A 14,994-nucleotide genomic window follows, 5' to 3' on the forward strand; every position below is an offset into this window, starting at 1 on the left:
CTCTATTAGCTATATAATGCTATACTCTATTAGCTATATTGTAATATACTCTATTAGCTATATTGTACTATACTCTATTAGCTATATTATGCTATACTCTATTAGCTATATAATGCTATACTCTATTAGCTATACTCTATTAGCTATATTATACTATACTATATTAGCTATATTATACTATACTCTATTAGCTATATTGTAATATACTCTATTAGCTATATTGTACTATACTCTATTAGCTATATTATGCTATACTCTATTAGCTATATTATGCTATACTCTATTAGCTATATTATACTATACTCTATTAGCTATACTCTATTAGCTATATTATGCTATACTCTATTAGCTATATTATGCTATACTCTATTAGCTATATTATGCTATACTCTATTAGCTATATTATACTATACTCTATTAGCTATACTCTGTTAGCTATATTATACTATACTCTATTAGCTATATTATGCTATACTCTATTAGCTATATTATGCTATACTCTATTAGCTATATTATTCTATACTCTATTAGCTATACTTTATTAGCTATAGTATACTATACTATATTAGCTATAGTATACTATACTCCATTAGCTATATTATACTATACTCTATTAGCTATATTATACTATACTCTATTAGCTATATTCTATTATACTATACTCTATTAGCTATATTATACTATATTCTATTAGCTAAATAATGCTATACTCTATTATGCTATACTCTATTAGCCATATTATGCTATACTCTATTAGCTATACTCTATTAGCTATGTTAAACTATACTCTATAAGCTATATTATACTATACTCTATTAGCTATAGTATGCTATACTCTATTAGCTATACTCTATTAACTATACTCTATTACCTATATTAAACTATACTCTATTAGCTATATAATGCTATACTGTATTACCTATATTATACTATACTCTATTAGCTATAGTATGCTATACTCTATTAGCTATACTCTATTAGCTATACTCTATTAGCTATATTATGTTATACTCTATTAGCTATATTATACTATACTCTATTAGCTATATAATGATATACTCTATTAGCCATATTATGCTATACTCTATTAGCTATACTCTATTAGCTATGTTATACTATACTCTATAAGCTATATTATACTATACTCTATTAGCTATATTATACGATACTCTATTAGCTATATTGTACTATACTCTATTAGCTATATAATGCTATACTCTATTAGCTATATTGTACTATACTCTATTAGCTATATAATGCTATACTCTATTAGCTATATAATGCTATACTCTATTAGCTATACTCTATTAGCTATACTCTATTAGCTATATTGTACTATACTCTATTAGCTATATTATACGATACTCTATTAGCTATATTGTACTATACTCTATTAGCTATATAATGCTATACTCTATTAGCTATATAATGCTATACTCTATTAGCTATATTGTAATATACTCTATTAGCTATATTGTACTATACTCTATTAGCTATATTATGCTATACTCTATTAGCTATATAATGCTATACTCTATTAGCTATACTCTATTAGCTATATTATACTATACTATATTAGCTATATTATACTATACTCTATTAGCTATATTGTAATATACTCTATTAGCTATATTGTACTATACTCTATTAGCTATATTATGTTATACTCTATTAGCTATATTATACTATACTCTATTAGCTATATAATGATATACTCTATTAGCCATATTATGCTATACTCTATTAGCTATACTCTATTAGCTATGTTATACTATACTCTATAAGCTATATTATACTATACTCTATTAGCTATATTATACGATACTCTATTAGCTATATTGTACTATACTCTATTAGCTATATAATGCTATACTCTATTAGCTATATTGTACTATACTCTATTAGCTATATAATGCTATACTCTATTAGCTATATAATGCTATACTCTATTAGCTATACTCTATTAGCTATACTCTATTAGCTATATTGTACTATACTCTATTAGCTATATTATACGATACTCTATTAGCTATATTGTACTATACTCTATTAGCTATATAATGCTATACTCTATTAGCTATATAATGCTATACTCTATTAGCTATATTGTAATATACTCTATTAGCTATATTGTACTATACTCTATTAGCTATATTATGCTATACTCTATTAGCTATATGATGCTATACTCTATTAGCTATACTCTATTAGCTATATTATACTATACTATATTAGCTATATTATACTATACTCTATTAGCTATATTGTAATATACTCTATTAGCTATATTGTACTATACTCTATTAGCTATATTATGCTATACTCTATTAGCTATATTATGCTATACTCTATTAGCTATATTATACTATACTCTATTAGCTATACTCTATTAGCTATATTATGCTATACTCTATTAGCTATATTATGCTATACTCTATTAGCTATATTATGCTATACTCTATTAGCTATATTATACTATACTCTATTAGCTATACTCTGTTAGCTATATTATACTATACTCTATTAGCTATATTATGCTATACTCTATTAGCTATATTATGCTATACTCTATTAGCTATATTATTCTATACTCTATTAGCTATACTTTATTAGCTATATTATACTATACTATATTAGCTATAGTATACTATACTCCATTAGCTATATTATACTATACTCTATTAGCTATATTATACTATACTCTATTAGCTATATTCTATTATACTATACTCTATTAGCTATATTATACTATATTCTATTAGCTAAATAATGCTATACTCTATTATGCTATACTCTATTAGCCATATTATGCTATACTCTATTAGCTATACTCTATTAGCTATGTTAAACTATACTCTATAAGCTATATTATACTATACTCTATTAGCTATAGTATGCTATACTCTATTAGCTATACTCTATTAACTATACTCTATTACCTATATTAAACTATACTCTATTAGCTATATAATGCTATACTCTATTACCTATATTATACTATACTCTATTAGCTATAGTATGCTATACTCTATTAGCTATACTCTATTAGCTATACTCTATTAGCTATATTATGTTATACTCTATTAGCTATATTATACTATACTCTATTAGCTATATAATGATATACTCTATTAGCCATATTATGCTATACTCTATTAGCTATACTCTATTAGCTATGTTATACTATACTCTATAAGCTATATTATACTATACTCTATTAGCTATATTATACGATACTCTATTAGCTATATTGTACTATACTCTATTAGCTATATAATGCTATACTCTATTAGCTATATTGTACTATACTCTATTAGCTATATAATGCTATACTCTATTAGCTATATAATGCTATACTCTATTAGCTATACTCTATTAGCTATACTCTATTAGCTATATTGTACTATACTCTATTAGCTATATTATACGATACTCTATTAGCTATATTGTACTATACTCTATTAGCTATATAATGCTATACTCTATTAGCTATATAATGCTATACTCTATTAGCTATATTGTAATATACTCTATTAGCTATATTGTACTATACTCTATTAGCTATATTATGCTATACTCTATTAGCTATATAATGCTATACTCTATTAGCTATACTCTATTAGCTATATTATACTATACTATATTAGCTATATTATACTATACTCTATTAGCTATATTGTAATATACTCTATTAGCTATATTGTACTATACTCTATTAGCTATATTATGCTATACTCTATTAGCTATATTATGCTATACTCTATTAGCTATATTATACTATACTCTATTAGCTATACTCTATTAGCTATATTATGCTATACTCTATTAGCTATATTATGCTATACTCTATTAGCTATATTATACTATACTCTATTAGCTATACTCTGTTAGCTATATTATACTATACTCTATTAGCTATATTATGCTATACTCTATTAGCTATATTATGCTATACTCTATTAGCTATATTATTCTATACTCTATTAGCTATACTTTATTAGCTATATTATACTATACTATATTAGCTATAGTATACTATACTCCATTAGCTATATTATACTATACTCTATTAGCTATATTATACTATACTCTATTAGCTATATTCTATTATACTATACTCTATTAGCTATATTATACTAAATTCTATTAGCTAAATAATGCTATACTCTATTATGCTATACTCTATTAGCCATATTATGCTATACTCTATTAGCTATACTCTATTAGCTATGTTAAACTATACTCTATAAGCTATATTATACTATACTCTATTAGCTATATTATACTATACTCTATTAGCTATAATATACTATACTCTATTAGCTATATAATGCTATACTCTATTAGCTATATTATACTATACTCTATTAGCTATAATATACTATACTCTATTAGCTATATTATACTATACTCTATTAGCTATAATATACTATACTCTATTAGCTATTTTCTATTATACTATACTCTATTAGCTATATTATACTATACTCTATTACCTATATTTAACTATACTCTATTAGCTATATAATGCTATACTCTATTAGCTATATTATACTATACTCTATTACCTATATTAAACTATACTCTATTAGCTATATAATGCTATACTATTTTACCTATATTAAACTATACTCTATTAGCTATAGTATGCTATACTCTATTACCTATACTCTATTAACTATACTCTATTACCTATATTAAACTATACTCTATTAGCTATATAATGCTATACTCTATTACCTATATTATACTATACTCTATTAGCTATAGTATGCTATACTCTATTAGCTATACTCTATTAGCTATACTCTATTAGCTATATTATGTTATACTCTATTAGCTATATTATACTATACTCTATTAGCTATATAATGATATACTCTATTAGCCATATTATGCTTTACTCTATTAGCTATACTCTATTAGCTATGTTAAACTATACTCTATAAGCTATATTATACTATACTCTATTAGCTATATTATACTATACTCTATTAGCTATATTGTACTATACTCTATTAGTTATATTATACTATACTCTATTACCTATATTAAACTATACTCTATTAGCTATAATATACTATACTCTATTAGCTATTTTCTATTATACTATACTCTATTAGCTATATTATACTATACTCTATTACCTATATTTAACTATACTCTATTAGCTATATAATGCTATACTCTATTAGCTATATTATACTATACTCTATTACCTATATTAAACTATACTCTATTAGCTATATAATGCTATACTATTTTACCTATATTAAACTATACTCTATTAGCTATAGTATGCTATACTCTATTAGCTATACTCTATTAACTATACTCTATTACCTATATTAAACTATACTCTATTAGCTATATAATGCTATACTCTATTACCTATATTATACTATACTCTATTAGCTATAGTATGCTATACTCTATTAGCTATACTCTATTAGCTATACTCTATTAGCTATATTATGTTATACTCTATTAGCTATATTATACTATACTCTATTAGCTATATAATGATATACTCTATTAGCCATATTATGCTATACTCTATTAGCTATACTCTATTAGCTATGTTATACTATACTCTATTAGCTATATAATGATATACTCTATTAGCCATATTATGCTATACTCTATTAGCTATACTCTATTAGCTATGTTATACTATACTCTATAAGCTATATTAAACTATACTCTATTAGCTATATAATGCTATACTATTTTACCTATATTAAACTATACTCTATTAGCTATAGTATGCTATACTCTATTAGCTATACTCTATTAACTATACTCTTACCTATATTAAACTATACTCTATTAGCTATATAATGCTATACTCTATTACCTATATTATACTATACTCTATTAGCTATAGTATGCTATACTCTATTAGCTATACTCTATTAGCTATACTCTATTAGCTATATTATGTTATACTCTATTAGCTATATTATACTATACTCTATTAGCTATATAATGATATACTCTATTAGCCATATTATGCTATACTCTATTAGCTATACTCTATTAGCTATGTTATACTATACTCTATAAGCTATATTATACTATACTCTATTAGCTATAATATACTATACTCTATTAGCTATATTATGCTCTACTCTATTAGCTATATTATACTATACTCTATTAGCTATACTCTATTAGCCATATTATACTATACTCTATTAGCTATAATATACTATACTCTATTAGCTATATTATACTATACTCTATTAGCTATAATATACTATACTCTATTAGCTATATTATGCTATACTCTATTAGCTATATTATGCTATACTCTATTAGCTATATTATACTATACTCTATTAGCTATACTCTGTTAGCTATATTATACTATACTTTATTAGCTATATTATGCTATACTCTATTAGCTATATTATGCTATACTCTATTAGCTATATTATTCTATACTCCATTAGCTATATTATACTATACTCTATTAGCTATATTATAATATACTCTATTAGCTATATTCTATTATACTATACTCTATTAGCTATATTATACTATATTCTATTAGCTAAATAATGCTATACTCTATTATGCTATACTCTATTAGCCATATTATGCTATACTCTATTAGCTATACTCTATTAGCTATGTTAAACTATACTCTATAAGCTATATTATACTATACTCTATTAGCTATATTATACTATACTCTATTAGCTATAATATACTATACTCTATTAGCTATATAATGCTATACTCTATTAGCTATATTATACTATACTCTATTAGCTATAATATACTATACTCTATTAGCTATATTATACTATACTCTATTAGCTATAATATACTATACTCTATTAGCTATTTTCTATTATACTATACTCTATTAGCTATATTATACTATACTCTATTACCTATATTAAACTATACTCTATTAGCTATAATATACTATACTCTATTAGCTATTTTCTATTATACTATACTCTATTAGCTATATTATACTATACTCTATTACCTATATTTAACTATACTCTATTAGCTATATAATGCTATACTCTATTAGCTACATTATACTATACTCTATTACCTATATTAAACTATACTCTATTAGCTATATAATGCTATACTATTTTACCTATATTAAACTATACTCTATTAGCTATAGTATGCTATACTCTATTAGCTATACTCTATTAACTATACTCTATTACCTATATTAAACTATACTCTATTAGCTATATAATGCTATACTCTATTACCTATATTATACTATACTCTATTAGCTATAGTATGCTATACTCTATTAGCTATACTCTATTAGCTATACTCTATTAGCTATATTATGTTATACTCTATTAGCTATATTATACTATACTCTATTAGCTATATAATGATATACTCTATTAGCCATATTATGCTATACTCTATTAGCTATACTCTATTAGCTATGTTATACTATACTCTATAATCTATATTATACTATACTCTATTAGCTATATTATACTATACTCTATTAGCTATAATATACTATACTCTATTAGCTATATTATGCTCTACTCTATTAGCTATATTATGCTATACTCTATTAGCTATATTATGCTATACTCTATTAGCTATATTATACTATACTCTATTAGCTATACTCTATTAGCTATATTATGCTATACTCTATTAGCTATATTATGCTATACTCTATTAGCTATATTATGCTATACTCTATTAGCTATATTATACTATACTCTATTAGCTATACTCTGTTAGCTATATTATACTATACTCTATTAGCTATATTATGCTATACTCTATTAGCTATATTATGCTATACTCTATTAGCTTTATTATTCTATACTCTATTAGCTATACTTTATTAGCTATATTATACTATACTATATTAGCTATAGTATACTATACTCCATTAGCTATATTATACTATACTCTATTAGCTATATTATACTATACTCTATTAGCTATATTCTATTATACTATACTCTATTAGCTATATTATACTATATTCTATTAGCTAAATAATGCTATACTCTATTATGCTATACTCTATTAGCCATATTATGCTATACTCTATTAGCTATACTCTATTAGCTATGTTAAACTATACTCTATAAGCTATATTATACTATACTCTATTAGCTATATTATACTATACTCTATTAGCTATAATATACTATACTCTATTAGCTATATAATGCTATACTCTATTAGCTATATTATACTATACTCTATTAGCTATAATATACTATACTCTATTAGCTATATTATACTATACTCTATTAGCTATAATATACTATACTCTATTAGCTATTTTCTATTATACTATACTCTATTAGCTATATTATACTATACTCTATTACCTATATTTAACTATACTCTATTAGCTATATAATGCTATACTCTATTAGCTATATTATACTATACTCTATTACCTATATTAAACTATACTCTATTAGCTATATAATGCTATACTATTTTACCTATATTAAACTATACTCTATTAGCTATAGTATGCTATACTCTATTAGCTATACTCTATTAGCTATACTCTATTACCTATATTAAACTATACTCTATTAGCTATATAATGCTATACTCTATTACCTATATTATACTATACTCTATTAGCTATAGTATGCTATACTCTATTAGCTATACTCTATTAGCTATACTCTATTAGCTATATTATGTTATACTCTATTAGCTATATTATACTATACTCTATTAGCTATATAATGATATACTCTATTAGCCATATTATGCTATACTCTATTAGCTATACTCTATTAGCTATGTTATACTATACTCTATAAGCTATATTATACTATACTCTATTAGCTATATTATACTATACTCTATTAGCTATAATATACTATACTCTATTAGCTATATTATGCTCTACTCTATTAGCTATATTATGCTATACTCTATTAGCTATATTATGCTATACTCTATTAGCTATATTATACTATACTCTATTAGCTATACTCTATTAGCTATATTATGCTATACTCTATTAGCTATATTATGCTATACTCTATTAGCTATAGTATGCTATACTCTATTAGCTATACTCTATTAGCTATACTCTATTAGCTATATTATGTTATACTCTATTAGCTATATTATACTATACTCTATTAGCTATATAATGATATACTCTATTAGCCATAATATGCTTTACTCTATTAGCTATACTCTATTAGCTATGTTAAACTATACTCTATAAGCTATATTATACTATACTCTATTAGCTATATTATACTATACTCTATTAGCTATAATATACTATACTCTATTAGCTATATTATGCTATACTCTATTAGCTATATTATACTATACTCTATTAGCTATACTCTATTAGCCATATTATACTATACTCTATTAGCTATAATATACTATACTCTATTAGCTATATTATACTATACTCTATTAGCTATAATATACTCTACTCTATTAGCTATATTATGCTATACTCTATTAGCTATATTATACTATACTCTATTAGCTATACTCTATTAGCTATATTATGCTATACTCTATTAGCTATATTATGCTATACTCTATTAGCTATATTATGCTATACTCTATTAGCTATATTATACTATACTCTATTAGCTATACTCTGTTAGCTATATTATACTATACTCTATTAGCTATATTATGCTATACTCTATTAGCTATATTATGCTATACTCTATTAGCTTTATTATTCTATACTCTATTAGCTATACTTTATTAGCTATATTATACTATACTATATTAGCTATAGTATACTATACTCCATTAGCTATATTATACTATACTCTATTAGCTATATTATACTATACTCTATTAGCTATATTCTATTATACTATACTCTATTAGCTATATTATACTATATTCTATTAGCTAAATAATGCTATACTCTATTATGCTATACTCTATTAGCCATATTATGCTATACTCTATTAGCTATACTCTATTAGCTATGTTAAACTATACTCTATAAGCTATATTATACTATACTCTATTAGCTATATTATACTATACTCTATTAGCTATAATATACTATACTCTATTAGCTATATAATGCTATACTCTATTAGCTATATTATACTATACTCTATTAGCTATAATATACTATACTCTATTAGCTATATTATACTATACTCTATTAGCTATAATATACTATACTCTATTAGCTATTTTCTATTATACTATACTCTATTAGCTATATTATACTATACTCTATTACCTATATTTAACTATACTCTATTAGCTATATAATGCTATACTCTATTAGCTATATTATACTATACTCTATTACCTATATTAAACTATACTCTATTAGCTATATAATGCTATACTATTTTACCTATATTAAACTATACTCTATTAGCTATATAATGCTATACTCTATTACCTATATTATACTATACTCTATTAGCTATAGTATGCTATACTCTATTAGCTATACTCTATTAGCTATACTCTATTAGCTATATTATGTTATACTCTATTAGCTATATTATACTATACTCTATTAGCTATATAATGATATACTCTATTAGCCATATTATGCTTTACTCTATTAGCTATACTCTATTAGCTATGTTAAACTATACTCTATAAGCTATATTATACTATACTCTATTAGCTATATTATACTATACTCTATTAGCTATAATATACTATACTCTATTAGCTATATTATGCTCTACTCTATTAGCTATATTATACTATACTCTATTAGCTATACTCTATTAGCCATATTATACTATACTCTATTAGCTATAATATACTATACTCTATTAGCTATATTATACTATACTCTATTAGCTATAATATACTATACTCTATTAGCTATATTATGCTATACTCTATTAGCTATATTATGCTATACTCTATTAGCTATATTATACTATACTCTATTAGCTATACTCTGTTAGCTATATTATACTATACTCTATTAGCTATATTATGCTATACTCTATTAGCTATATTATGCTATACTCTATTAGCTATACTCTATTAGCTATATTATACTATACTATATTAGCTATAGTATGCTATACTCTATTAGCTATATTATGCTATACTCTATTAGCTATATTATGCTATACTCTATTAGCTATATTATACTATACTCCATTAGCTATATTATACTATACTCTATTAGCTATATTATACTATACTCTATTATCTATATTCTATTATACTATACTCTATTAGCTATATTATACTATACTCTATTAGCTAAATAATGCTATACTCTATTATGCTATACTCTATTAGCCATATTATGCTATACTCTATTAGCTATACTCTATTAGCTATGTTAAACTATACTCTATAAGCTATATTATACTATACTCTATTAGCTATATTATACTATACTCTATTAGCTATAATATACTATACTCTATTAGCTATATAATGCTATACTCTATTAGCTATATTATACTATACTCTATTAGCTATATTATACTATACTCTATTAGCTATAATATACTATACTCTGTTAGCTATATTATGCTATACTCTATTAGCTATACCCTATTAGCTATATTATACTATACTCTATTAGCTATATAATGCTATACTCTATTAGCTATATTATACTATACTCTATTAGCTATATTATGCTATACTCTATTAGCTATATTATACTATACTCTATTAGCTAGATTATTATATACTATACTCTGTTAGCTATATTCTATTATACTATACTCTATTAGCTATATTATACTATACTCTATTAGCTAAATAATGCTATACTCTATTATGCTATACTCTATTAGCCATATTATGCTATACTCTATTAGCTATACTCTATTAGCTATGTTAAACTATACTCTATAAGCTATATTATACTATACTCTATTAGCTATATTATACTATACTCTATTAGCTATATAATGCTATACTCTATTAGCTATATTATACTATACTCTATTAGCTATATTATACTATACTCTATTAGCTATAATATACTATACTCTATTAGCTATATTATGCTATACTCTATTAGCTATACCCTATTAGCTATATTATACTATACTCTATTAGCTATATAATGCTATACTCTATTAACTATATTATACTATACTCTATTAGCTATATTATGCTATACTCTATTAGCTATATTATACTATACTCTATTAGCTATATTATACTATACTCTATTAGCTAGATTATTATATACTATACTCTGTTAGCTAGATTCTATTATACTATACTAGCTATTTTTTATTAGCTATATTATACTATGTTAGCTATAATCCATTATGCTATTATACTTCTTAATGAAGATAGACCTGCAACTGTACATCAGTTGATTTAACAGATAGATGTTGAGTGGTTCTGCTCTCAGATGAACGTGTATATTAATTTACAGACTTGGGTGTTACTTAAATGATCATGGGTATATTTTGTATGTGTATCTTTCAGATGAGGATCAGGAAGATGGCTCCCAAGATCCTCCGGCTGCTCCAGGAGTGGACGGAGACGTTCCCCTACGACTTCAGAGACGAGAGGATGATGAGGAGCCTGAAGGAGTTAACCCAACGCATGGTCTCAGGAGATGAGGTGACGGTCACATTATGTAAACGTTATTATTGTCCCTGAATGGAAATTCACTGTGCAGCCAGGAGTACATTAGACACAGGGAATAGAGTGCACATCTAACAAAGACAAGCTAGTCAGTCCTCCATCGCCGCCAAACTGGTCAGGAGGAAAATATAAGTACCTTACTGGGATGGTTTTCAATGAAAATGCTCAAAAAGAAACAAGAATAGCTTCTTACCAAAGTGCAATTTCTCAAGCAAGAGTGTTGCTAGGACTGTCTGTGAGTGGTCTGAGTGGGGAGGGGAAAATTGAAAACTAGCTGTTATTGGCAGATAGGTTTGGAACTCCTTTTCTTATTGGTTTATTAACAAATTTATCGCATTGGCATTATCATAATTTTCACAATTTCACAGTATTATTCCAACCTCATAGTGTGGAAATATATATTAAACACAGGAAAATCATGTTAAGAAAATGTTATATTTACCTTGGATTAGCCTAGCTAATTAGCCTAGTTGGTTATATTTACCTTGGATTAGCCTAGCTAATTAGCTTAGTTGGTTATATTTACCTTGGATTAGCCTAGCTAATTAGCCTAGTTGGTTATATTTACCTTGGATTAGCCTAGCTAATTAGCCTAGTTGGTTATATTTACCTTGGATTAGCCTAGCTAATTAGCCTAGTTGATGGGTGTGTTGGAGGCAGACTAGTGCTAGAGCTTTCAGGGCGTGGGGTGGGGTGGAGTGGGGTGGAGTAGGGAGGGTAGTGTGATGGAGTAGGGAGTGTGATGAAGTAAGTAGGGTGGTGTGATGGAGTAAGGAGGGTAGTGTGATGGAGTAAGGAGGGTAGTGTGGTGGAGTAAGGAGGGTGGTGTGGTGGAGTAAGTAGGGTGGTGTGATGGAGCAAGTAGGGTAGTGTGATGGAGCAAGTAGATGGGGTAGTGTGATGGGGTGGGTGGGTTAGTGTGATGGTGTGGGTGGGGTAGTGTGATGGAGTAGGGTAGTGTGATGGAGTAGGGTCGTGTGATGGAGTAGGGTAGTGTGATGGAGCGTGTGGGTTAGTGTGATGGGGCGGGTGGGGTAGTGTGATGGGGTGGGTGGGGTAGTGTGATGGGGTGGGTGGGGTAGTGTGGTGGGGTGGGTGGGGTAGTGTGGTGGGGTGGGTGGGGTAGTGTGGTGGGGTGGGTGGGGTAGTGTGGTGGGGTAGTGTAATGGAGTGGGGTAGTGTTATGGAGTGGGGTAGTGTGATGGAGTAGTGTGATGATGTGGGGTAGTGTGATGGTGTAGGGTAGTGTGATGGAGTAGGGTAGTGTGATTGGGTGGGTGGGGTAGTGTGATGGAGTAGGGTAGTGTGATGGAGTAGGTTAGTGTGATGGTGTAGGGTAGTGTGATGGTGTAGTGTGATGGTGTAGGGCGGTGTGATGGTATAGGGCGGTGTGATGGTGTAGGGCGGTGTGATGGTGTAGGTTAGTGTGATGGTGTAGGTTAGTGTGATGGTGTAGTGTGATGGTGTAGGGCGGTGTGATGGTGTAGGGCGGTGTGATGGTATAGGGCGGTGTGATGGTGTAGGGCGGTGTGATGGTATAGGGCGGTGTGATGGTGTAGGGCAGTGTGATGGTGTAGGGTAGTGTGATGGTGTAGGGCGGTGTGATGGTATAGGGCGGTGTGATGGTGTAGGGTAGTGTGATGGTGTAGGTTAGTGTGATGGTGTAGGTTAGTGTGATGGTGTAGGGTAGTGTGATGGTGTAGGGTAGTGTGATGGTGTAGGGTAGTGTGATGGTGTAGGGTAGTGTGATGGTGTAGGATAGTGTGATGGTGTAGGTTAGTGTGATGGTGTAGGGTAGTGTGATGGTGTAGGGTAGTGTGATGGTGTAGGGTAGTGTGATGGTGTAGGGCGGTGTGATGGTATAGGGCGGTGTGATGGTGTAGGGCAGTGTGATGGTGTAGGTTAGTGTGATGGTGTAGGTTAGTGTGATGGTGTAGGGTAGTGTGATGGTGTAGGGTAGTGTGATGGTGTAGGGTAGTGTGATGGTGTAGGGTAGTGTGATGGTGTAGGGTAGTGTGATGGTGTAGGGTAGTGTGATGGTGTAGGGTAGTGTGATGGTGTAGGTTAGTGTGATGGTGTAGGGTAGTGTGATGGAGTAGGTTAGTGTGATGGTGTAGGGTAGTGTGATGGTGTAGGGTAGTGTGATGGTGTAGGGTAGTGTGATGGTGTAGGGCGGTGTGATGGTATAGGGCGGTGTGATGGTGTAGGGCAGTGTGATGGTGTAGGTTAGTGTGATGGTGTAGGGTAGTGTGATGGTGTAGGGTAGTGTGATGGTGTAGGGTAGTGTGATGGTGTAGGGTAGTGTGATGGTGTAGGGTAGTGTGATGGTGTAGGGTAGTGTGATGGTGTAGGTTAGTGTGATGGTGTAGGGTAGTGTGATGGAGTAGGTTAGTGTGATGGAGT

At 28.0% G+C, this 14,994-nt stretch overlaps 1 protein-coding gene across 2 annotated transcripts in view; it reads left to right on the forward strand.

The window, feature by feature from the left end:
- LOC139544902 (ras-GEF domain-containing family member 1B-A-like) overlaps nucleotides 1-14,994 on the forward strand; it is a 100,446-nt gene that overhangs the window by 49,966 nt on the left and 35,486 nt on the right. For both annotated transcript variants that reach the window (XM_071352090.1, XM_071352091.1), the window contains exon 4: nucleotides 12,430-12,567. In XM_071352090.1, the coding sequence (XP_071208191.1) occupies nucleotides 12,430-12,567 (138 nt within the window). The remainder of the gene's footprint in view (nucleotides 1-12,429; nucleotides 12,568-14,994) is intronic.

This window comes from Salvelinus alpinus, chromosome 19, assembly GCF_045679555.1.
Source record: "Salvelinus alpinus chromosome 19, SLU_Salpinus.1, whole genome shotgun sequence".
In the NCBI taxonomy this organism is placed as follows: domain Eukaryota; kingdom Metazoa; phylum Chordata; class Actinopteri; order Salmoniformes; family Salmonidae; genus Salvelinus; species Salvelinus alpinus.